The 27998-nt window shown below is 39.7% G+C and overlaps 1 protein-coding gene across 1 annotated transcript; it reads right to left on the bottom strand.

Annotated features, from left to right (window-relative positions):
- Positions 1-276: 276 nt before the first annotated feature.
- On the bottom strand, positions 277-16619 carry LOC131958531 (D(2) dopamine receptor-like). The gene is made up of 6 exons (XM_059323617.1): positions 16376-16619; positions 15793-15907; positions 3424-3643; positions 1998-2091; positions 692-746; positions 277-337 (listed from the first exon to the last, which is right to left on the bottom strand). Exons 1-6 carry the CDS (start codon positions 16617-16619, stop codon positions 277-279), a joined length of 789 nt encoding a protein of 262 aa, XP_059179600.1.
- Between the last annotated feature and the right edge of the window lie 11379 nt (positions 16620-27998).

Below are 27998 nucleotides of genomic sequence, written 5' to 3'. Positions count from 1 at the left end.
ATGGGGAACAATGGATTTTAACTATTATTTTTTTTTAACATTATGGTCTTGGTGGAAACATGAAGGATGAAAATGTAATCTTTCATATTGTTCATGAACACAGATGGTAGTTGCAGTCAAGTTTATGCAAATAGTAATAGTATTCTCACAAGAATGTACTATGGCATTCTTTTTAAATATGCCTGCTTTGTAAATATAAATGATTATTTTTTAATACAATAAAGTATGTAATTAATGAGCCCTGAGTTTAATAGAGTAGTTGAGGGATAGAGGAGATTATAATTTCAGGACATGAGTCAGCAGGACATCCATGAGTTTACTTAAATTTCTGGAGACCCTAATTGGGGAAAGTAAAGATAACTGAACACAGCTCTTATTCCAAGGTCTTAGACAGAACCTCTTAAATGTTTATGAAGAAAGTGTTATTTTAGTAGATTATTTGTATGAGTTTCAAAAAAACTGTTTGGTTTTAATAACATATATTATACACCTAAAAAAGTCTTTGTTGATGAAATGATAAAAAAATATACAACAAGCTAAAAGTAATTCTAAAGTAAAGGTAATTTCTTTTTTTTCTTTCTAGCTTACCTCAAAAGTAACTGATTATTGTTTAAAATTCATTAAAGCCTTGTAATTTTATTTTCTTCAGGTAAAAGATACACAATAGAAGAAAAAAAAACAAAGTATTAACCTAACCATGGCAGAAACCATGGGCATCAAAAGAACATCAGAGGAGTGTGCTGTTGCTGAATAAACAATTTTGAAATGGAAAAAATAAATAAAACTAAACTATCACCTGTCTTCTGTTTATGACTAACTACCGATATTATCTATATTAATGTTAGGGACAATATTATTCTTTCAATTAATACTAAGGACCATACTATTCTTTCAATTAATGTTAGAGACAATACTATTCTTTCAATTAATGTTAGAGACAATACTATTCTTTCAATTAATGTTAGAGACAATACTATTCTTTCAATTAATGTTAGAGACAATACTATTCTTTCAATTAATGTTAGAGACAATACTATTCTTTCAATTAATGTTAGAGACAATACTATTCTTTCAATGCAATATAAATGTCTCCAGTGAGACTGCCAGCCTTTCTGTCTGCCTACCAGTGTTTCTTCCAGACTTTTTTCCCCGGGGGGGGGGGGGGGTGTAGTAGACTTTCTTTGGGGGAGGGGGGCTTAGCCCAACCGGACGAGATGCCTGGAAGAAACTCTACTGCCTACTTATCTACCTACCTACCTGCATAACTGACAACTTCCCACCTGCCTGCCTACTTTACCTACATACCTGCCATTTTCCTGCCAAATTGCTTGCCTCCCAGTCAGCCTGCACAACTCTCTGCCTGCGTAGCTGCCTACTATCAGCCTGTGTTTCTCCCTGCCTTCATATCTACATACCTTACCCACTTACCTGTACACCTGACAACCTGCATACCTACCAGCCTACTTACCTTTCTATGTGCCTGCCGTCTGGCACGCCTAAACCTACCTACCTGCTTGCTAACATTCCCTCTAAGGGGAAAAAGGCTAGTGTGCAACTTGCATTTTGTGTGCGCGGTGTTCTAAGAGTCTTATATAAGTATATACGTATTTTACAAAAGGACTGTGGCAGGTTCAAAACTACTGCGCGGCCGCGCAATCGCGCAGGTTAGAGGGAACACTGCTGCCTATCTACCTGCCTGGCCTACCTGCCTACCTACTTTACTCATACCTTTCCGTATAGACCCCAAGTCAAGCTGACGTATTCACAAAATTTTAAGTAACAAAACGCGCTATATAAATATAACTATTATTTTCTAAAATACCATTTTAAATATCCCTGAAAATTGTTATCAATTCGATAAATTACGCTGAACGCTTTGTTAAATATACTACTTTGATTACATTTTTCTTGTATGATAAAGTCTGTCTATAGGGAGAGAGACCAAGAGTTAGAAAGCGAGAGAGAGAGAGAGTGAGAGAGAAGATGGGATAGCTTACCAGATGTTGCAGGGAATTCTGCAGAAGATTCCATAGCGTCTGCGAATTTGAGTTGTTCGTTGTTGTTCTGTGGTGCTGGCCACACCTTGGAGTTCTGGAACAGGAAGCACATATGAGTAGGTGAGAACATAAACAGGAAGCAAATATGTGGAGGTGAGCACTTATATCAGCATACAGAGTTGGTGTTGTCACCAACCTTCCCTGTAAGGGGAAAAGCTTGTGGTTTGTGTGCGCGTTGTTATCAAAGTCTTATACAAGGATTTAAGTATTTTACAAAATGACATGTAACTGTCAAACTGATCTTCTGATTTGTCACTGTCACAGTGATCTTCTGGCATGTTAAAGTGATCTTCTGACATGCTATATAGTGGCGTCACTAGGTCGGGTGGAACCTGGCTTAGTACCTCAGAGTGTCACCCCCGTCCATAAACGACTATATTATCTGCTCTACTAAAACAATAGGGAATTCGGTGTCACCCCAATCCCTGGAGGGTGTCACCCCCATCCCGGATTGTAACATCCCGTGTCTTCTGGTGGATAACGTTTTTAAAATATATTACACTAAATAAAGAGCATGCTTTCTCATTTAAATATGGTATTTGTCACTTTGGTGTCACCCTTTTGTGTGGTGCCGCCCGGTGCGGCACACCCCCCCGGCACCCACCTTGTGACGCCACTAATGTCACCAAAAACATAAATCTTTCCGACATGTCACAAAAAATCTGATATTTAATCTTAACAAATTACAAATGAAGAAAAAAAGCATGTCTAAATTCGTTTCATGCTTACTTTCTGTAGTTTATGGTAAGAACAATCCTGCGCTAAATGCTAGACGCTACAATGTTGCAACATATACACAAAGATAAAACTATAATAAAAACATTTTTATAACACATAATTTTGTTAGCTATTAATGTTAATACAATAAAGCTAAAATTACCCCCCTCGCTATAATTATACTACAATAGCAATGAAACCATAGAGATCTACATTTCTGCTTCGCTTAAACCATAACCGATAGTCAGTCAATTTGATTATAAACAAAATTGGCACAGAGGCATTACATTGTCATGTTGTCAATTCTTTTCCGATGTAAAAAAATAAATAAAAATAAGCCTAGCCGATCATGCGTAAAACGGCCCATTTCTGTTTTTAAACTGATCGTTATGGTTCGTTATCCAAGGGAAAGCAAATCCGAAGCCACATAGTTACGCTTCAACGTAGGATAATAATCGGATTTAACAAGGCGGAAAAAATAAAAAAACATTTCATTAATGATGCTGTTAATTTAGAATTAAAATTAGATACGGGAGATTAATAAAACAAAAAAAAATATATTTTTAATTAAAATTAAAAATATTTTAAATTAAAAAAAAAAACAACTAAATTTAAAAAATAAATAAAAATAAATAGAAATCGAATATACCTGTGTTATCGGTTTCACCTTGACCCTGGTCTTCAAACAAAAGAAGACGCCGACGTAGAAGAAGAGCATGGTGAAGCAGGGCCCGTGGTGGCCGACAATGGCGATGACCACCACAAACTCACGGTTTTCCGCGGGGTCCCACATGCAGGTACCCGGGGGCTGGATGTGGTGGATCCTGTCCAGGGTCAGGCCCGGCACCCACAGGCACAGCATCAAGATCCTGTCGTGAGAGGGGGTTGAGTTAGGTTTTTTTTTGTTTGGCGTATTCGCCTACTCAGGGGCGTAACGTCCCCTTCCAGGCGAACTAGCAATATCGCGCAAAACCAGTTTATATAGTTATTAGAAATAGAGAAAAAGCGCCCTCACCTCCATTCGCAACGGTCCGTGGTGCTTTTTATCAGTCACTGTCTCTTAACCTTTATTTATTTTTTTGTCACACAATTGAAGTAGAAGACAGTTAAATAAGCCCGTAAAGCCAAGTAGTAGTATATTTTCTTAACTTCGACTGAGTATAATTCAGTAATGCAGCTCAGAGTAAGCTATTTAATTTTTTTACCCCCGTTTGGCGCCCTATGGTCGGTGCCCGTGTCGGTCGCCCTCGGCTAGTTACGCCTCTGCGGCTATCTGGAGTTAGGGTTACGAGAGTTATATCCACGTTTGACATTTCTTCCTGGCAAATCACTGGATCTTTAGGTGATCACAGGTTTTTTTTAAAGAATGACCTTGACCTTCTTCCAAGCCAATATGCTGTTTATCTCCCACGATCTGTCAACATCTCACGCAGTAGGTTATTGATCAAAAGTCTAGCCCGGGCTCAATCGCTTCATTAACTTACGTGATTAAAATTATTAATTTCTTCACTTGAGTTGATGAGATAGTCTGAGCTTATTACAGATTTACAAAAAAAAAAAAAAAAAAAAAAAAAAAAAAAATCAACGACATAAAAATGAACAAAATCAGTAGTATTTCTAAAAGTATTTTTCAAAGTATGCAATGCAATATAAACAACGCAGATTAAGGTTTAGAATCTTCTTCTTCTTCGTTCTTAACTTTTAGTGTTGGAAGGGATCGAGCCTTTATCTGCCAGAGGGTTTGAACTCGAGACTTTTTCGAATTTATCAACCAAGTGCTTTTTGCCGACTCGACCACGCCTCCATCACGGTTGGGGGCCATTGACTCCGATTTCAGCCTGCTTTTCTTTTTGGATATGCTTCCATAGCCTTTGTCCAACCAAGAACAAACTACAAGGCAGCAGTTGTTTGATTTTGGGGTTGTCTCTTCTAGAAGAGTGGCTGTCCCCAGATAACAAACCTCATCTGCCCGAGGGTTCGAACTCGAGACTTTTCGGATTAGCAACCATGAGCTTTACCATGTCGAACCCCGAAGGTTTAGAATGTTCTACAGGTATTTACATTTAGGTAGTTATTATAAATAACTGTTTACTGCCAATATTGAATTCAAAACGGTTTGACAAGGTACCCAACACAGCAGTTTGTCAAAGGACAGGACAAGGAAAGGACAGGGTGCAAAAAGTTCGTCAAAGAAGGTGTAGCTGATAGGGCATAGGTTGAGGAAACAGGCAACACGTATTTCTAGACAATTTAACCCATAAATAATTTGTATGAAAAGGTCTGTATTTTGGTACCTTTACTTTAACCATAACCATAACACTAACACCAACCCTCACCTCAAACCCAACCCCAACCCTAACCCTAATGGCCGATAAGGAATTGTTTTTATTACTGCGTGTGTTTAAATATTCAAATGTCTAGACATAAGAAATATGTACCAAGTGGCGGGGGTTAACTTTTAGCCAGAGCACTTTTTACACCTAACCTTATCTGGACAAGACCCAAACTAAAAATAACAGAGGACAGAAAAGTATGGGTGATGTAAATAGACTATGCTAAACTGGGAACTTTAAAAAGTCGAAGAAGAAGAATTATAAATGTATTAGATTATTAATTAAGTTATTAATTTTAGGTCTAGTGTTTTTAGTTTTAAAACAGCAACTAATTTCTGTCGTGCGTAAGGAAATTTAAACTATTTTAACCCTTGAAATCGATGTAATCGGTGATGTATCGCCGTGTCATCTTGTTACCAATAATTACTAGCTAGATGGTCTTAAAGAAAGTATCAATTAAAGAAAGAAGACCAATAATCATTAGATATGACAGGCTATAGCAGTAGAAGCTGCCAGCACTAATGGGGTGGGGTGGGGTGGAGAGGTGCGACAGATGTACCAAGAGAACCCCATATATATATACATATGTATATATATATATATATATATATATATATATATATATATATATATATATATATATATATATATATATATATATATATACACACGCACATTTTACCTATGAGCATTTTAATTAACCCTATGAATTCATTATCTTGTGACAAACCAACGCTTCTACCCAGAAGAGAAATGGACAAAAACAAAGTCTCTACTTTATTTTGAATTGAAATATAGCATCCCAGTTTCCCAATTCGTCAATTATACAAATACGTTTTATGACTGGAATAAAAGATCGGCTGAAAGGCTTCTTCGACACGTTACCCTCCCAGACAAATAATCAACGTAATCAATAATTTTTTTAATTGTAGGTCACGCCATCCCCCATGTTTAGAAACGGTGTTTTGATGTTATAGAAAACTAAAGTACGTTTCACGACTCCATATTTCATATGCAGGCGATGTTTGTGATATAATAGTTATTTCAGCGTCTAACAAGACACACGTACATATAAGTTCAGGATCCGTTCCTAACGACACCGAATATTTGTATCGCCAGCAGACACCAAGGTAGACGTACTAGCGATCTGCCTAATCAGCTTCCAATTAAATGAAGAGTTTATGCTGAGATTATTTCCCCTTGATACACCGACGTAAAAGGTTGAGCTTTCATCTCTAAGATGTTAACTGTTCCCCACGATCTTTATACCAACAAAAGCACTTCTTCGAGTTTCCATTGCGCTTATTATTGAGTGGAGTCTAAAGGATCGCCACTTAGGTCTAGATGGTTCTTAACACAATTATGATACGTGATGTATCAGTACGAAGAACAAAAAGTATAACTTGTGTAGTAAGATATTTCGTTTATGAGCAAGATGTAGTGGCGTCACTAGGTCGGGTGTCACCCGGTGCGGTAACGAATGGTGTCAACCCATCCCTCTTATCTCTTATAATTTAGCATTTTCGGTTTGGTGTCATCCCCCCCCCCTTATTGGGCAGATAAAGTGGAGTTCATATGTTTCTTGACCTCGGCAAAATAATATGGTCAGCGCTATGCCCAGCCGCCTTTTACTGTATCATTTTCACTAGAACAACAAATTGTTTTGACTGTAAATTTTATGCTTTAAGTGGTGCCCCCCCCCCCCCAATATGATGGAACCCGGTGCGGACCTAACCCCCCCCCCCTTACACACACTCCCACGCCTTGTGACGTGACTGACAAGATAAGGGCAGGTTTCTCCAAATTTTAAAAATATTCTTCTCTAATGGAATATTAGGAGTATTCTTTAATATCGGTTAGTAGTTCCCTTGTATTATTATATAGGGTTTAATATTAGGACTAAGATTAGGGTTAAGGCTGTAGGTCTTCAAAGCACGAAGAGATAGCAAGGTCAGCCAACTTTGGTTTTCCGACTTAACTCAGGTACCATTTAAAGCTGAGTGGACTCATTGACGGCCTACATACTAGATCTCGTGTGAACCGAGCTCAAGACATTAATATTTAGTATTCGTGAGTTCTACCACACAACCTCGCCGCCCCATTTAGTACAAGACCAATATAAATATTTAAAACTATCATGTCGGACGTGAAGCGAGGCAAGTTAGATAACTCGCCGCATCATAGCCATAAAACAAAATAAAAAACCAACAATTAATGTTATGATGTGAAAAGTGAAGGTAGGCAAGTTAGATAACTCACCACAAATATTTAAAGCTATTAGTATAAGATGAAAAGTAAAGACAGCTAAGGAAGATACCCCACCGTAGAAGTTTAAAAATATAGAGTAAAAAAAATGAACAAAGGCAAGTTAGACAACTGAGTACAAATATTTAAAGCCATAAGATGAAAGATAAAGGAAGCTAAGATAGGTAAATCACCATATAAGATTAAAACTATAGAGTATAGAGTGAAAACAGAAGAGAGAAAGTAAGTTAGGTAACTCTATATATAAAGTGAAAAATGGAGGAAGGCAAGTTGGATAACTCTGCGCACATATTTAAATCTATTACATAAAAATGGATGAAAGTATGTTATATAAGTAACCACATCACAACAATGAAACGAAAAACAAAACACAAATATTTAATGCTACAAACGAAGGAAGGGTAGATAACTCACCACACCACCGCAATCATGGTTAAAGATTTTTTCTTCTTGTTCAAAGATCGATAACTCATGCTCCAGAAAACCGACCAGAACCTGAGGGAAGAGACAACAAAAACAATCGGTGGGGCTGATACACTCACTGGATAGATACAACAGCTCTGACTATGTGCATGTTACACTTAATATCTCAAGGTCATCAGGTCATTGTGTTTTATGTCTGAGAAGTTTAGAGATAGCTTGTTAGTGAACGCAAGTTGTTGTGGCATTGCTGTGTAATGGTTGTCGTGTTTGGCTAAGCAGTTTTTTTTAAAGTTGATATACTATTGTAAAGAGGTTGTGGTTAGAATGTTAGAGCGTTTTCAAAAAGGTTTATAGGTGGCCAAGCTTTTTTTTGTTAACGCAGTTGGCCAGGCTGTAAGCAAAGGTGGCCAGATTCCCCTAAAAGTGGCCAAGTTGCCAGCAAAGAAAACTGTACTCCCTTGTCAACATAGATGGCCAGACAAAACTAACACGAATGGCCAAACTCTTTACAGAGTTGGCCAGACTCAACTGTAAACGGAGTTGAACTGTCAACAACAGATATTGTCAGACACCTATCAGAAGAGGTGGCCAGATTCACATGCAGATGTCCAGACTCACATTTTAATAACAGAGATGGCGAGACTCACCTGTTTGCACATATGGTCAAAGTAACTTCTCAACTGATATGGCCATATATATATATATATATATATATATATATATATATATATATATATATATATATATATATATATATATATATATATATGTAACGAGTCCCCGAGTCTATCCTGCCGACAACGCCAAATGTAACGAGTCTCTGGCTACCCTGCCGACAACGCCAAATGTGACCTTCCCGAGTCTAACCACTCATTCCACACAACATTGACCACAGCATAGATACTCGAAGATGCAGGTTCATTATTGATCCTTTTATTACATGAATCAAAGAATGCTTCACAATAATATAATGAATCAAGAGAGATGTTTCACAATAATAGTCTGAATCAACGGACCCCCAACAGTCCTCACTAGGCTTCATCTAACTGAATACACATGTCTAACGTCCTTCTTAACACAATACAACCAACTTGATACTGCCACACCGACTCACTGATCGAAAGCGAGCGAGAGAGAGAGACTGAGAGAGAGACTGCGAGCTCAGCCGTCGCCTTCCCTATTTATCCCCTTCATATCCATAATCATATTCGGTCCTATCATAGTTATGTTCCATCCGAATATCTCGCCTTCCGATTACTACGCAGTTGTCTCGTACCAGTCTTTTATTAAACTTGTTATCAGTCCGATCAATAGAACACCTGCACTGTGACGTCAGCCAATTCATGTCAAAGTTGACAGCGGCTTGTCGTATCGCTTTCCAACTACGCCTTGGCTTCGTGATCGTTATCAGCCCAACATCTGCACTATTGCATCAGACTGTAATACGTTGTTAACCATAGTATGGTAACTACACCTAGTTACATCCACCGCCGCCTTTTTTGTGTGTTTTCAACCACAAACAACGCTTGGTAGGTGCACTTCCTAAATGTCCATCGCACCATCGTAAAAAAAAAATTTATTGTTCCACTCACTGTCAATGTCGTCACATTCGTAAAAGATTGACAGTTATCCCCATTTCACATATCCAATGTGTCTACATCATCTTCCTCAGACACAAAACAGTTCTAGAATTCACATCCACCTTTTTTCGTCTGGTGCCTTCACCAGTTCACTTTTATGACTTTTTGAACAGTCTGTTCTCATACCAGCGCGACCATGAAAGAATTGATGATTGCTGACAAAAAATTTCGTATTCTTTCTGTTTCTCAAACTTCTCCGCGGACCACTTATGTGATGGTCTACTGTCTCTCTGCTTTTGGAGGGACCGGGATCCTCCTTGTTGCCGGTATCCTCCCCTTGTGTATCGCTGTTGCGCTGTTGATGGTGACATGGTTCCGGGATGGGTATGTGAATTTCCGTTATAGTTTCCGGTTCCCTAATTGTCTTGGGTTTCCTTGTGTGTAACTGCTCTTCTTGACTATGACAATATTTCTTTAATTGAGCAATATTCGCCCACCGATCCGGTTTGGCGTGATCGATGGGTCTTATCTTAAAGGGGCCACCTGCTACTTTAGGCATCTCCACGACTTGCCATATCTCCTGTCCCCAGAGATCGTGGATTTTGTTTCTGCCTAACGGGTGGCTACGCAGTAATACCCTGTCGTTCAGTTTGAGTGGCGGGTCCTTTGTCTGTACCGGCGGTTCCCTTCGCCGTGCTTCATGTTCTAGTCTTTCCTGTACTACCCTGTACATTTCTCTAATTCGTCTCATATGTTCATTCACATATTCCAGTGCAGTGTATGAGCCAGTCATACTCTCCTTTTTTCCTAGGAACAAGTCAAGGGGCAATCGAGCCTCCCGTCCGAACAGCAACATGTGTGGCGAAAAGCCGGTTGTGGCATGGGGTGTGCAGTTGTATAGATATACCAACTCTGGGAGAAAATCAGGCCAACGTTTTTTCTGTTCAGGTTCTAGGGTACGCAGCAAATCATGCATGCTGCGGTTGAACCGCTCGCACTGTCCGTTTCCTTTCGGATTAAATGTGGTTGTTCTAGATTTGTTGATCCCGTAGTGGCTGCACAGTTGGTTAATTACTTCTGACTCGAAGGCCCTTCCTTGGTCAGAGTGTAATTGTCTTGGTATGCCATATTTGATGAACCAATGTTCTATTAAGACCTTTGCCACTGTTTTGGCAGTCTGATCTCGTGTGGGCACCGCCACAGTCCATTTGGTGAAAACATCAGTCATTACCAACACATGTTCCGTCCCATCCGATGATTGCTCCAACGACGTAAAGTCCATAGCCACAATCTCTAGTGGTTTTGTCGCTAATAGGTGTCCCGATGGCTGTCTCATTTTGACAACTGGCATTTTCGCATGCTGACACCTCACACAAGCCTCACAATGGCGTTTGACCTCCATTTCCATATTGGGCCAGTAACACCTCCGTCGTAATATTTTGTGCGTCCTGTCCTGACCCTGGTGTCCTGCCCTGTCATGTGCCAACCTTAGCACTTCTTCTCGTAATTGTCCAGGCACCACCACCTGGTGTATTGTCCCATCAATTTGGTCATGAATTCTCCGCATGAGAACACCATCCTTTATACTGAGACGGTCCCACTGACTCAGTATTTTCTTTGTTTCTCGACCAAATTGTTCTCTTTTCCTTCTTCCTGGGAATTTTTGTTCCTGGACGTGTTTCAACAGCGGCTGTAAGCCACTATCCGTTCTCTGGGCATTTCTTATCTCTTTGTGATTAAGGCAACTAAAATCACCAATGTCCCTATGTCCGGGCTCTGTGGAAATGTGCTCCACCCCGGTCTGTCCGTTCTGCCTCACTTGCACCCCGTGAGGGATATCTGTTGACGCTCTGACCTCACATATTCCTGTCAGCGTTTCTTCCTCATCGCCCGGTCTCTCGTAAGGATTTCTTGATAAGGCGTCCGCATTGCCATTGGACCGCCCCGGGCGAAATTTTATCTCTAGGTCAAAGAGTGCCAATTCTGCTGCCCATCGCTGTTCGATGGATCCCAACTTTGCTGTCTTTAGGTGACTCAAGGGGTTATTGTCAGTGTATACCACACATTTAGCACCTAATAGATAGTCCCTGAATTTTTCAGTCACAGCCCATTTTAGTGTCAAAAGTTCTAGTTTCATGGCGCTGTAATTTGTCATGTTCTTCTCTGATTCCTTCAGAGCTCGACTGGCATAAGCAATAACCCTGAAACCTTGCTTTTGTTGTTGTGATAGCACAGCTCCCAGACCTTTAGAGCTGGCGTCAATTTCTAGCCGAAATGGTTTGTCAAAGTCTGCGTATCCTAATATCGGCGCCTCTGTCAAAGCCTTTTTCAATAGCTTAAACGAGTTCAGGCATTCATCAGTCCATAATTCACCTATCAGTTGTGTTTTACCTTTCTTTTTCTCCTTACTGTGTTTCTTTGTCATTTTGTTTACCAAGTCATGCAATGGTGCGGCAATTTTTGCAAAACCAGGCACAAATTTTCTATAATAGGAAGCAAAGCCCAAGAATGATCTGACCTCTACTGTAGTTGTTGGCTGTTTCCATTCTTTAACAGCTGCAATTTTATCTGGGTCAGTGGCGATGCCATCCGACGAAATCACGTAACCCAAAAAATGTACCGATTTCAGACCGAAGCAGCATTTGTCTGGGTTCAGCTTTACTCCTATCTCCCTAAGACGGAGAAACACTTGTTCTAATCTTTCTAGATGGTCCTCCCAAGTTTTTGAATAAACTAGTATATCATCCAAGTACACCAACATTATTTGAAATAGAAAGTCACTCATAGCACTCTGCATTACTCGCTGGAATGTAGCAGGTGCATTAGTTAGACCAAACGGCATACGGGTCCACTCGTACAGTCCCAGTGGAGAAATAAATGCAGTCTTATGTTGATCGTTGGGGTGCATGGCCACTTGGTGGTAGCCACTAGCCAAATCCAAGGTAGAAAAAAATCTTGCTCCCCCCAACGCATCAAGACATTCATCAATACGAGGCAAGGGGAATGCATCCCTTCTTGTGATATTGTTCAATTTCCGGTAATCACAACACAGTCTTATCTCCCCTGACTTCTTTTTTACCACTACTATCGGTGCCGCATACGGGCTCGTGCTGGTTGTAATAATTCCCTTTTTTAGTAGATCGTTCAGGTGTGCCTTCACCGCAGAGTAGTGACTCGGTGGTAATCTTCGATAAGGTTGCGCCACCGGCTTGTCTTGTAGTAAGGGTATCTGGTGTTTTATTACTTCCGTGTAACCCAAATCACCCTCGTACGAGGCAAATATATCCCTGTACTTATTCAGCAATTCATTTAGTTTTGGGTCCTCAGTTTCCGGGAATGTATATGATCGGCCATCCTTTTTCTTCACCTCGGCCGTCACATTAACCGACCTAATTGTTACTTCATTACTGCTGGTATTGCTCAGTTCGATGCACTGTGCCGACCTTAGTACCTCGACGTTCTGTGGTACTCCTACCAGAGTATTAGGCGGTATAAAAATTTCCTCATCCAAAACATTTGCCACTAATCCTTGAACTAGTCCCTTCTCCGCTGATGTGTATGTCCGCAGTAACACGACGCCTGCCCTCAGTGCGGCGCCACATGGTTCTATCATCACATCACCATTCACGCTTCTATCACCAATTTGTAATGTGATTGCCTTGACCGTGTTTGCCGGGACTGATATCCTTCCTCTGGTCTTGGCAAACCTGGCCAACTTGGATCCCCGACCTGGTGTGGTCGATCCGACAATATTTGTAAGAAATTCTGGCAACTGGCCAAGAATATTCATGCCCAACAGGCAAGGTATATTTGACACATTTGTCTCTAGGTTGTGTTTCGTAACGAACACCCCAACCTGCTTCAACCTATGTCCCGCCACCACGACATCCGCCAGAAAATAACCACAGTATGGAATGGTTAGTCCATTAGCTGCCGTCAGGCGCATGCATGTGTCAGACCTCAACCTATGGTCTTTTCCTTTCATCCATTTGGTGTAAAAATTTTCCGTGATTGTCGTCACCTGGGAGCCTGTATCCACAATCGCCTTCACCGCGATGTCCCCAATCGTAATCACCATTTCGGGACAGACTCCCATCATTTTGCTTCTTGGGCCATAACCTCGCCCCTCTGTAGCCTGGCCCTGCCTTACAGAGGACGACCGTTTCCCTGGCAGTACCGTGAACAGGACAAGCAAATTGGTCGACCGTCAGCCGTCCACCGGAGCGATGGACCGGCGGGTCGCGGCCGTCCAACCTGTCTCTGTTTTGTCCCGTTCTTTTCCTGATTCTCAGCTGTTGACCTGCTTTCTAACCTCTCCAATCTTTGGTCAACCTTATCCAGGTGGGCCAACAGTTGAGCCATCATGGTTTCCACCGTGCCGGTCCCCGTGGGTGGGGATTGTTTCTGTTCCGGCACAGAGACTTTGTCCACCGAACAGTTCGATTGGTCCTCATCCTCGGACCTGCGGATCGCTGAGTTCCTGACCTGAAGGAAGGTCAACTGCGGGTCTTTGTGGACCTCCTCTTTCAACTCTCTCCTTAAGATCGGGGTTGCTAGCCCCTCGATGAACTGGTCCCTCAGTAGGCGTACATCAATGTCAGGTGTTTTGCCCTTTACCGAATCAAAGGCCCTGTTTATTCGGTGTGAATACTCCATCACACTCTCCGCCATTCTCTGCTTTAAGCCTACGAACCCCGATAGCAGTTGCGATCCCGACCGTCTCTCCCCAAAGGTCTCCATAATTAGATCCAGCACCTTATCTGGATCTGATTGGACGGTTTTATCGTGGCATTTGACCTCTGCCCTAACCGTCTCTCCTATACTGCCCATCAACAGTCTTAATCTTTCCTCTGGTGACATGTTTCTCGAGGCCCAGGCCGCTTTGACCTCTTCACTGAACCTGTTGGTTAAAGTTGGATTACCGTCCCCGTAAAATTTGTTAATGTGGGACTCTCTGGGCAGGACCACAATATGGGTCTGCTTCTCGTCCAGAGTAGACATTTTATTCCTTTAGTAAAAAAAAAGAGTTCTTTCTTACCGTGTGTGTATGAAAAAATTTTTCCTCGTTCCTCAATTTTCACTGTTCCTGAATGTCCGAATTCACACACACACTAAACACAGTTATGAACTAGGTTGACTATGGGTGCCTAAAGCGGCAAGTCTCGTTGAATTCATCCTGATCGCAGCGCCAAATGTAACGAGTCCCCGAGTCTATCCTGCCGACAACGCCAAATGTAACGAGTCTCTGGCTACCCTGCCGACAACGCCAAATGTGACCTTCCCGAGTCTAACCACTCATTCCACACAACATTGACCACAGCATAGATACTCGAAGATGCAGGTTCATTATTGATCCTTTTATTACATGAATCAAGGAATGCTTCACAATAATATAATGAATCAAGAGAGATGTTTCACAATAATAGTCTGAATCAACGGACCCCCAACAGTCCTCACTAGGCTTCATCTAACTGAATACACATGTCTAACGTCCTTCTTAACACAATACAACCAACTTGATACTGCCACACCGACTCACTGATCGAAAGCGAGCGAGAGAGAGAGACTGAGAGAGAGACTGCGAGCTCAGCCGTCGCCTTCCCTATTTATCCCCTTCATATCCGTAATCATATTCGGTCCTATCATAGTTATGTTCCATCCGAATATCTCGCCTTCCGATTACTACGCAGTTGTCTCGTACCAGTCTTTTATTAAACTTGTTATCAGTCCGATCAATAGAACACCTGCACTGTGACGTCAGCCAATTCATGTCAAAGTTGACAGCGGCTTGTCGTATCGCTTTCCAACTACGCCTTGGCTTCGTGATCGTTATCAGCCCAACATCTGCACTATTGCATCAGACTGTAATACGTTGTTAACCATAGTATGGTAACTACACCTAGTTACATCTATATATATATATATATATATATATATATATATATATATATATATATATCAACAGGGATGGTCAGACAGCTATCAGTAGAGGTGGCCAGATTCATCTACAGATGGCCAGACTGACCTATCAACTACAGAGATGGCCAAACTCACCTATCAACTACAGAGATGGCCAAACTCACCTATCAATTACAGAGATGGCCAAACTCACCTATCAACTACAGAGATGGCCAAACTCACCTATCAACTACAGAGATGGCCAAACTTACCTATCAACTACAGAGATGGCCAAACTTACCTATCAACTACAGAGATGGCCAAACTCATCTACAGATGGCCAGACTGACCTATCAACTACAGAGAAGGCCAGACTGACCTAGAGATGGCCAGACTGACCTAGAGATGGCCAGATTGACCTATAGATGGCCAGACTGACCTATAGATGGCCAGACTGACCTAGAGATGGCCAGACTGACCTAGAGATGGCCAGACTGACCTAGAGATGGCCAAACTCACCTGTCTGCAGAGATGGCCACTAGAGAGAAGACCGAGGCGAAGGTCATGCCGTAGTCGCAGAAGATCCAGATGGTGCACATGACGCGTCCAAACGGCCAGTAGCCCAGCATCATGTCTGCAAGCAAATAGAAGACAAGTTTAAAATTTTGACATGGAGAGGGTGTGGGGTGGGAGGGGGTGTCAGAAGTCACATTGAAAAAAAAACCTGATGTGAAGCGTGTGTTGTAGACGTCGGACCTGTAGCATAGAACTAATTAGACTCACCTAGAACAGTGGCATCGCTAGGTTGGTTGTCACCCGGTGCGGCACTTCGTGGTGTCACCCCCCCCCCAAAAAAAAACAACAACAAACAAACAACAATGTGTCACTCCCACCCCCTTGTAATAACTGTCGATTTGTACTTCAAAAACTATTTAACTTTAATTAATTATTAATGGAACTGGTAAAAAAGCATTTTTCTTCTGTACATTTTGCAATTTTTTGCCTTGGGGTCACCCTCTTAAATGGTGTAACCCGGTGCGGCCCGCACCCCCCTCCGCCCCGCCGTCGCTACGCTTCTGGCATAGAACAAAACTAGACTCACCTGTCGCATAGAAGGACATTGCCGTGGCCGCCACCCCCATGTCCGTGACAGCGAGGTTGACGATGAGGAAGTTGAAGGCCGTCTGGAGCGCCCTCTCCTTGTAGACTGCCAGCAGAACCAGCAGGTTCCCAAAGAAAGTCACCAGAACCAGGATGTAGAGCACGACCCCCAGGGCTATCTTCTGCCAGTCTAACCCAGGGGGGTCAGGGGTGATGGGGTCGGAGGGAGTCGTGGTGTTGTTCATGTTGGTGGTTAGGAGTTTTTTTTTTGTACAGGTCTAAAGCAAGGTGAGTGGGTGGGGGTGGTCTTAGATTAATGTTCCATTATCTGTGTGGTCTCTCATTAGTGGTCCATTATCTGTGTGGTTTTAGATTAGTGGTCCATTATCTGAGTGGTCTCTCATTAGTGGTCCATCATATGAGTGGTCTTACGTTAGTGGTCCAATATATGGGTGGTCTATCATTAGTGGTCCATTATCTAAGTGGTCTTATGTAAGTGGTTCAGTATCTGAGTGGTCCATCATATAAGTGGTCTCATGTTAGTGGTCCAATATCTGAGTGGTCTCATGTTAGTGGTCCATCATATGAGTGGTCTCAGTCTCATATTAGTGGTCCAATATCTGAGTGGTCTCATATTAGTGGGCCATTATCTGTGTGGTTTTATGTTAGTGGTCCCTCGTGTAAGTTGCATAGTTCATGTTATTGGTCCACGGTCTGAAAGGATCAGCTCTAGTCACACAAGTCACCCAACACATAATGTACGTGCGATCTCATGACACATATGTGCGGTCCAGTGCGTACATAATGTGATTCCCCGCATCAGAGGTCACGTGATAGTCTCCAATCAACCGTGACATCTATAACCTCACGTGCCCAGACGATACAAAAAATGGTATCAATGTAAACAGGAAGTGGATGTATCGGATTTCTAAACTACATCGGAAATCTGGAAAAAATAGACAAAAAAAAAAAAATACAGAAAAAATAAATATAAATCTAAGTATTTTATTAAATGAAAAAAATTAGTACATAATGTTACTAACACACAGTATGTAATTGATTTTTAGCTTTTTGTAAAATAATTTAAGGGAAACACAATAAACTATCGTCCATTATTAACGTTTAAAATGTTCTGCATTCTAGGAGGAATGGTTAGGGCGCTGGGAAGTGGGGTTGGTAGAGGGGTCAGATAAGGTTGGGGTAGGGGTCAGATAAGGTTGGGGTCAGGTAAGGTTGGGGTAGGGGTCAGATAAGGTTGGGGTAGGGGTCAGATAAGGTTGGGGTAGGGGTCATATAAGGTTGGGGTAGGGGTCAGATAAGGTTGGGGTAGGGGTCAGATAAGGTTGGGGTAGGGGTCAGATAAGGTTGGGGTAGGGGTCAGATAAGGTTGGGGTAGGGGTCAGATAAGGTTGGGGTAGGGGTCAGATAAGGTTGGGGTAGGGGTCAGATAAGGTTGGGGTAGGGGTCAGATAAGGTTGGGGTAGGGGTCAGATAAGGTTGGGGTAGGGGTCAGATAAGGTTGGGGTAGGGGTCAGATCGAGGTAGACGGGGATCAACTATCGAACAAAGGGTCAACTATTGCTAATAGAGGAGTTTGATAGGGTTGGTTTAGAGAGTAAGAGGGTTGGAAAAGGGGGTCAGATAAGGTTGAACAGGGATCAACTGTTAGACGAGGGGTCAAATAGAGTAGGGAGAGAGGTCAGTTAGTGTTGGGGGGGGGGGGGTCAGCTAGAGTTCATGGACTGCACTGAGTTTGATATAAAAACTGTGGAATTATTGGAAAAATCGATAATGAGATATTTTCATTTAATAAAAAAAGATCTAAATAAAATAATAAGGCTGAATTGAAATATACATAATTTCAAAAGGCTGTTGCTTTAGATATTCGACCCAGCACTGAGATCAACAACAGTCCAAATCGATCTTTGATTGAACTATTGTGTTTTGATCTGCAAGACAGCATCATACAATCATCTCTCGCTACTGCACTAGGCTATGTAGTTATATACATTCAATTTGTAAAGGATTGGTTTCTATATGAGAAATACTGCATCGTATGAATACAGTTGGAAAAATAAATTGGTCTGAATTGTATACCTTTAATTGGAAATAAGAGTATGTTTTCTCCCTTGATATTTCTAAAAGATGAAACTTGTATGGAGCGTTTTCAGAGAAAAACTATAGAGATATTGAAGGAGTGTTTAGAAATAGGAAAAAAGAAAAAAAAAGAACTTAGAACTTTGGGGTCGTCCGTAAATGAAGCCACTCGCTGAGGGTGAGGGGGGGGGGGGGTATATTTTTATAACTTTATGAGATAGAGGGGGAGAATAACAACTTACATGATTTAAACGTGTTGTAAACGTTGTAATATTGAAGGTGTGTTTGTCAGTGTGTGTGGGGCTTTTGATACTTATTCTGTTTGGTCTGTAGGTATTTGTGACAATGATGTGATGATGTTGGTGATAATAATGTGGCAATGTGATTATGATGATATGGTGATGATATTGTGATGAAATTATGATGATATTGTGATAATGATGTTGTTATAATGTGGTTATTTTTATGAGGCTATGATGTGGCGATGTTATGTGGACTGTGATGTGGTGATTTGGTGATGATGATGTGTTGATATGTGATGATGATGTGTTAATATGGTGATGATGATGTGGTGATATGGTGATGATGATGTGGTGATATGGTGGTGATGATGTGGTGATATGGTGATGATGATGTGGTGATATAGTGATGATGATGTGGTGATATGGTGATGATGATGTGGTGATATTGTGATGATGATGTGGTGATATGGTGATGATGATGTGGTGATATGGTGAAGATGATGTGGTGATATGGTGAAGATGATGTGGTGATATGGTGAAGATGATGTGGTGATATGGTGATGATGATGTGGTGATATGGTAATGATGATGTGGTGATATGGTGATGATGATGTGGTGATATGGTGATGATGATGTGGTGATATGGTGATGATGATGTGGTGATATGGTGATGATGATGTGGTGATATGATGATGATGATGTGGTGATATGATGATGATGATGTGGTGATATGGTGATGATGATGTGGTGATATGGTGATGATGATGTGGTGATATGGTGATGATGATGTGGTGATATGGTGATGATGATGTGGTGATATGGTGATGATGATGTGGTGATATGGTGATGATGATGTGGTGATATGGTGATGATGATGTGGTGATATGGTGATGATGATGTGGTGATATGGTGATGATGATGTGGTGATATGGTGATGATGATGTGGTGATATGGTGATGATGATGTGGTGATATGGTGATGATGATGTGGTGATATGGTGATGATGATGTGGTGATATGGTGATGATGATGTGGTGATATGGTGATGATGATGTGGTGATATGGTGATGATGATGTGGTGATACGGTGATGATGATGTGGTGATACGGTGATGATGATGTGGTGGTATGGTGATGATGATGTGGTGGTATGGTGATGATGATGCGGTGGTATGGTGATGATGATGTGGTGGTATGGTGATGATGATGTGGTGGTATGGTGATGATGATGTGGTGGTATGGTGATGATGATGTGGTGGTATGGTGATGATGATGCGGTGGTATGGTGATGATGATGTGGTGGTATGGTGATGATGATGTGGTGGTATGGTGATGATGATGTGGTGATATGGTGATGATGATGTGGTGATGATGATGTGGTGATATGGTGATGATGATGTGGTGGTATGGTGATGATGATGTGGTGATATGGTGATGATGATGTGGTGATGATGTAGTGGTGATATGGTGATGATGTGGTGATATGATGATGATGTGGTGATATGGTGATGATGTGGTGATATGATGATGATGATGTGGTGGTATGGTGATGATGATGTGGTGATATGGTGATGATGATATGGTGATGATGTAGTGGTGATATGATGATGATGTGGTGATATGATGATGATGTGGTGATATGGTGATGATGTGGTGATATGGTGATGATGATGTGGTGATATGATGATGATGATGTGGTGATATGGTGATGATGATGTGGTGATATCGTGATGATGATGTGGTGGTATGGTGATGATGATGTGGTGATATGGTGATGATAATGTGGTGATAGGGTGATGATAATGCGGTGATATGGTGATGATGATGTGGTGATATGGTGATGATGATGTGGTGGTATGGTGATGATGATGTGGTGATATGGTGATGATGATGTGGTGATATGGTGATGATGATGTGGTGATATGGTGATGATGATGTGGGGATATGGTGATGATGATGTGGTGATATGGTAATGATGATGTGGTGATACGGTGATGATGATGTGGTGATATGGTAATGATGATGTGGAGATATGGTGATGATGAAATGGTGATATGGTGATGATGAAATGGTGATATGGTGATGATGATGTAGTGATAACGAGGAGTAAATATAATCTGATCATCTGTGGACGACTACTAATTCACAAAAGTACACAATCGGTTTCAAACTAAATCACTTCTCTAACCATCCTCTTTTGTGTAACAGTCTTTTAAAATTCCGTATTAAATTTTTTTTATTCTTTACAAGTTTGTACTTCGGCCACACTATCTCTGGGCAGTTGGGTTTATGATCAAATCTTGTTACTTCATTTTCACCTATTCTAATGTAAACATTTTTAAAAATTCTCCAGACAAATTAGTCTCCGGTTAAATATTAAATCAGTAATTAAAAATTAATGTAAAGATAACTATATTCTTTATCTTAATGAGAAATAACAAGATTAAGTACCAGCAGCCGATCGACCAGATAGGCGACAGAGGTTACTTGTATTCAAGGGCGTTAATAAGTGGCAGGTAATTGTCGTTTTGATTTAAAAAACGCAGGCTCCTGATCGGATTTGAAGGGATAGAGATCTATTTTTTTTTATTTGTGTTAGGGTTTGTCTCAATTAAAAGCGAATGGAATGAAAAGATGCAGCACTAATTGTTTTAAAAACGTAAATATCGATATATTTTTTTCAATTTAAAAAAATTCTTAATCCCTAAAAAGTAGAACATAAAACTAATATGAAAAACCTTTATAATAGCAAGCTTTTGAATGATCATTAAAATATTGGAGATTTCACGATCTAAGAAAAAAATATAAAAAAACTGTTATAATAACAAACTTTTGAATGGACTAAAATATGGAGATAAAATAAAACTTTCTGTATATTTTTTTTTTTTAAATTAAAAGCGTTGGTCGGTAAAATATCGGAGATTTTACGATGAACCAGCGCTTCCAAAGAAAGTTTGAGTTTTGTTTAATGTTGATAAATGATTAGAGTTTGCTTCAATACTGTTAGTTATAGAAAGCAACGTTTTAAACTTGACCGTGTACAACACAACATAGGGTGGAGAGAGCTAAAATCTTCAGTCATTCACACATTTGGAGGCTGGAAGGGGGAAAGGGGGGGGGGGGGTAACAAGTGAGGAGTTCAAATAAAAAATGAAAAAAAAATATTGCATACATTTTTTAAAACAAATACTTACCTTCGGCAAATAACAAATCACTTTGTTGTAAATAAAGAAAAAAAAACAATAATTAAAACAAGAATCAAGAGTATTTAAAAAAAATTAACATCTCTAATTTATAAATGAATAACTTATATAAAAAAAACACATACACACCTCTAAATAATTCAACCATCAGTTTTAATGATTGATGTTAGTCTGTTGCACAACTGACAAAGACACATTGAAAAAAATAAAAAAATAAACGAGATACAAATCAGATTTTAACAACAGTTTTTTTATTACTATCATTTTAGTATATCACACACGGCAATTACCCAAAGGTTTACATAAGCAGTTCTTTTTACCGCAAAATAATTGTTTTATAAATAAAATTTAATGGCACCTGCCATCGTTTGGAATTGATTTGGTGGGCTATTCCTGGCTAGGTCCCGCCCTTCTGATTTTAAATCTTTGAAAATACCGTAAGATAACCAGTTCTGACGTCACTGTCGTCTGCTTGTTTCAAGGACGAATTAAAAAAAAAACATGCCCATTGTGTACCGCCATTTTAGAAAATAAATTTCTCATTTTTAATTTAAAAAAAAAATTGATTAGCCGTACCCACATATATGTCTAGTCGGGATTGAGGTTGTTATATTTTAAGACTTAGCTTACATGTCGCGGCAAGGTGAAAGGGTTAAGGTTAAAGGTTAGGGTAGGGTTTACAGCTTAAGTTTTAGTTTGTAGCAGAAGTATCTTCCTGTATGAGTGTGAGGTACTCACTCTAAGAGACATGGCGAGAAAAACAATCATGCGTGACATGGAAACAGGGCCGGCGCTACCTATAAGGCGAACTAGGTGGTCGCCTAGGGCGCCATCCCTAGGGGGGCGCAAAAGTTTTAATCGCTATTATCAAAAAAGTACCTTATAATTAACAACTTTTATGAAGGAGTAGCTATCTATTTCGGCACTCAGGACGAACTATCAATTTTGCGCCCCCACCCCAAAATTAGTTCTACTTAAGCCTATATTTATTCGCAATGGTGAAAATGCAACTCCGCCTCCCTAATTTGGAAAGGTCGGGGCGCTTTTTACCAGTCACTTTGCGTTTTTAATTTGGTGTCACATAATTGATGTAGAAGTTCGTAATTTAAATTTCGAACATTTCAAATGGATATCTAATTTTAATAGGGTTTGTAAGTCTCGTTTTTTTCTGACTTTGAATTAGAAATCTGTCCTGGTGTATAGAGTTTTGTAATGACGGGGTGTTCAACGTATTAAACTTGTTTGGTAAGTTTTGATGAATCGTTTAGGTTATGGGAGTAACGGCGGAAGGCTGTTGCCGATATGGTATAAAGTATCGAAGTGTTTAAGTGTCATAATTTTTATTTGGCTGTTTTGTAGTTGAAGGTCTAGTGGAATCTGATTGGTAATAGAGAAATAAGAATGCAGGTGATGAAGTATGTAGTTTTGGAGTTCGTAAATATTCATTCTTGTGGTATTAAGGTATCCAATAATTTTGACTGAAAGTGTAGTAGTAGGTCCAGTGAAATCGTTGTTGATTGGGAGTACCGTTTGTAGAACTTGGTGTCGTAGTTCTAGAGCATCGAGTCTAGTTATGTTTAAGTATCGAAGATTGATATGTGTTGTGAATGTAGTAGAGTATATTGAGTAGTCGAGTTTATCGTACGTAAGATGATTTCAATTCAGTACGGAACACACTACTAAAAAAGTTAGGGATCCTCTAGCTGAAAAATCTTGTTTTTTAGGAATCTATATTATCACTCTAAAAGTATTAATATATAATATTAAACAGGATGGAGTTTATAACTAACCGTAAACTTTGTTTTTTCAAAAAAAAAATAATTTTTAAAATATTTAATCAATAATTCTAGAATTGTCTGAAACAGGTACACCTGCTTGATATTTTGAAAGGCGTCCCTTTATTTAGGGGATCCAAAATTTCTAACTCATGTATGAATAAATATGTACAATTTCTTGACTGTCATCAAAATTGAATAGAAGTATGTTATGTAAAAGCTACCGTTTTTGAAGTTTCAAACAAAATCTACAGTTAAGTATTCAATAACTAGAAGATATTGTTTTCACAATCTTACATAGTTAATATAAAAGATTTGTTATAAACATTACGTAATAAAATTTATATCGTTTATTGTGTTTTTCAAGCATGTCTTAGTTATAGTTGGTTAATTTAGCTATTCTCGTTAAAGTTATTTCCCTTGAATGAAATTTCGGTCCTTGAGTTTTTAAATGAGAGATAATTCGTTGCTTAACTTTACACTTATTTCAAATTCATGCACCTTATATTGACCACTTACATATAAATACAACTTTAAGTTATTATTTGCCATTGTAAAAATTATATAGAGCTTAAATTCTAAACAAAATAGTTTGGTAGGTTTTTTAGCATTATCAAGTTGAAAAACAAATACATCAGTAGCAGTTGTATATTGCAATACTTAATGTTAGTAGACATACAGTCTTAGTCGTAAATTAAACATCTAATTAATTGTCTTTTCATATTTTTCACCCTCTCCTAAATGATTTATATATAACAATTTTAGGCTGGAATCTATAACATTTATAACCTTTTATTTTTTAAAACAAAAAAAATCGTTACATAATCACACATTTTTCAATGATAACCAAAGAAGTCAAGCTTAAAACAGGTAATATCCGTTTTGGAACTCACTTTGGGAGAACTGCAGTGAGCCCAACACTACAAGAACTGTGTTTTTTATTTTATTTTTTATTCCAGCATTTTTTTCTCTCGGGGGGGGGGGGGGGGAAGAGAAACACTTACAATTTTTTAAAGGGGGGGGGGGGGGGTTGGCGGCTATGTCGTAAAGTTTTAGTAATTAATTTGTGTGAAAGGGGGCGTTTTAATAAGTTTTGCCTAGGGCGCTAAATAACCTGGCGCCGGCACTGGTTGGAAGCTTACTAAAGAATAAGTTACCACAAAGAAAGTGTGTGTGGGGCGGGGAAATTGGGTGGGGGGGGGGTGGCAGTTTTAGAAACAATGCCAGGAGAGAGTTGTCTGAATAGATGTTGTCCGACATTTATCTACCGGGGGGGGGGGGGGGACAGGCGTGATGTGAATACACGGACACGCCTTATGGGTGATCCGGTGCGTCGCGCAACATATAAGACGAACAACCACAAACGGGTTACAGAACAAGACTGAATGAATCGAAGGCTCGTTGAAAACTAAACCTAACACAATCTATTCTAAACACAAAATGCACAAGCTAGTAAAACTATGATACAGTGGCTAGAAAAACTAGTATAGACCTAACATATTACTAACCTTGGAGATCTGGATGAAACTGAGGCAATCACACGTTTTCACACACCTTATATACCCTTACATGAACAGGTACAAACCGGACTATTACAACTCACGGCACGAGGACTGAACAAGAACGAACAGAACAGGGTACCAAGTACCAACAACATTCACCCCCATTCATTCGTATCAGTCGTTCACCACCGAGGGTAATATCCGGTATGGTACACACTCTACCAGCAACTACATGTACGATAAAGTAAAAATACAGAGACTTTGGTGTCACCCCCTCTATTCTGATTAGTGTGCCCCTGTGTCTAATAATGTAAGTAACTGTAATAAGTAATTACTCTAACTGAAAAAAATGAGACTTTCTCATTAACGTTAGTTAAATTTTGTTTTGGCGTCCCCCCCCCGCCCCCGGGTAGGTGTCACCCGACACTGTATCCCCAAATTCCCCTCTTTTGTGACGTAAACTACTAGCCCTATACGTACTCAACCGACCGACACTAGAGATCTGTCTTTTTTTCAACTTTCACTTAGTTTAAATAGTTTAAATTACATTTTTTTTTTAAAAAGCATTTAAAAAAAGAAATTCAATCTTAAACAGAAACGGTCAATTTGACCGCTCTAAGTCTCGAACTGCGCTAAATGACGCGAAGATCCAACACAACAACAAAGAAGAGCTCTAATGAAAACGGAAGTGACACTTGTTCCCTAGAGATGGCGGATACTAGTCCAACTATCGTGACACTACATAAAGGTCTTACATAGCTTCAGCCGTGTCTATAGACGCCGATAGGTTTTTATTGTAGGAAATAATTAACGGGAATTTTCTTCCGCTTTCACTTGATTAAAAAGGATCCAAATTAAACTTTAAACCGTTTTGGAATGTACAGTATTTTTAGCTTTAGTAAAAAAAAAAAGGCTGATCGGGCATTTGTAAATAAAAAGTAATAAAATTACGTAATTTGTAACTAGGCCCTTTTGTACTAGTCCTTTGGAAAAAAAAACATTTTTAAAATTCTTTTCAAAACAAGCACAGAGAATTCAGAATGAACCCCGGGGCGTATGAAATCTGTATGATAGTTTCACTGTACACACATTGGTATGAAATCGTTCTTGTTTTAACTAGACAAAACTTTTTGTCAAAACTTTTTTTTAAACTTTGTATAATGTAGCTTCTGATTTGAGGCGAGCCTTAGGGTTTAGGTTGAGTTAAGATTATCAGCGATGTTAACGGATCAAGGCTACTGCGATTTGGAAAATGTGCAATTTAAACATCTTTTCGTTGCTCCTATGTAGGTCGCGTAGTTAACATCTTACTTTAATCGACTCAGTGATCTGAGTTAGGTGATTCATAATTTATCAGATTCCTTAAGTCAGTTATCGACTAAATTCCCAGTCTACTCGTCATTGAATTGATATCATCATGCTAATTATTGATTAGAAATCACTTATCTATCTTAGCTTTTTTTTTTTCCCCATCATTTTTAAAAAAATTTTCTGTCACCAACTTAAGCTGAACTCAACTTCGACCACCGGACGAACGAATGCTAAATTTACTTGGTTTACCAATAACTTATCTATACATTTTAGTTAAATGAGTTTTGATTAAAAGATTCTCTGCATCTAATCATAACATCTATTTTTATTTTTCCTTGTTGACCAAAACTGTAGCAGTATAAAAATTACTTTACCTGACTACACAAGCCTTGTCGGCTAGTAAGGGGCGAAACCTACATTATCGTTACTTCCCTTTATTGATTTTAAATTTAATTTTTCAAAATTCTGTTTCAATATAAAATATTGGATCATGGGGGCAGACAAAATGTCCATCATCTCATCTCGTAGTACGAGATTTTCCGAGGTTTCAAGTCTATGATGGCGATTTAATCTAATTAGTTCAGGATTAAGTCATAGTTCAGGATTAAGCTAAGCCCGGCTTAGTCCCTAAATCTGTCTGCTTGACGGGTAAATAAGATTAGAGATGATAATGATGATGATAATGTCGCAGACGGTTTTAAATAGATCAAAACATTTTTCTTAATGTTTGTTAAAACTGCTTATTATATCATAATCGTGAGTTGAGAGAAGGATATTAACTCCCTGTCAATTACTTCCACGCATTTTTTCTCATGGTTGGGGTGAGGGAGCGGGGATTAAAGTATATATTTTCGACTTAAATTGTATATTTTTCAATATCGTCGGGGTGGGGTTTGTGTGGAATGGGGGATGGGGAGGTGGAGTACACTGCCCTTCCCCCGGAAAGATGCCTGAAAAAAACCTGCCAATTACTCCAGGTATCACACCCCATGTCTATTACCGCAGGGAGCTCAACCGCATGTCTATTACCAGGCTGCAGCATTTAACAATGTAAAATTTCACAATGTTCTATAGGTGTAAATTCTTGATGCTCATGAATACAAGAGACATTCTCGAAAGGGAGGGAGAGGGGGATGGTAATTGATCTGTGGGAAATGGCTAGAGGGTATTAAAGAGGGGGTAATCTCCGTAGTTAACAAATCCTATATTTTAAGTTGTCTAAACTAAACCTAAATCTAACATGAAGTCTAACTTAACATAAAACACAAAGTTAAACTCAAAACAGCATCCAATACTAACTAAAGCCGAACTATCATTGCACATAACCCGAAACTTAATCATATATTAATACTTGTTCTGTCCTATACCACGCCTATCAAATAAAAAAAGACCCATGTTTTTTCATCCTCTTTATAGTGTATCCAAAACACATCTCGCTAAACCTGGTGCTTTTTTTCATTAACTACGAAAAGGGCTGACACCCCCCCCCCCCCCTT

This window comes from Physella acuta, unplaced genomic scaffold (genome assembly GCF_028476545.2).
Source record: "Physella acuta isolate Inbredline_101_S28 unplaced genomic scaffold, ASM2847654v3 ptg001333l, whole genome shotgun sequence".
NCBI classification, from domain to species: Eukaryota; Metazoa; Mollusca; class Gastropoda; family Physidae; genus Physella; species Physella acuta.
This window is presented reverse-complemented; position numbering and strand designations above follow the sequence as displayed.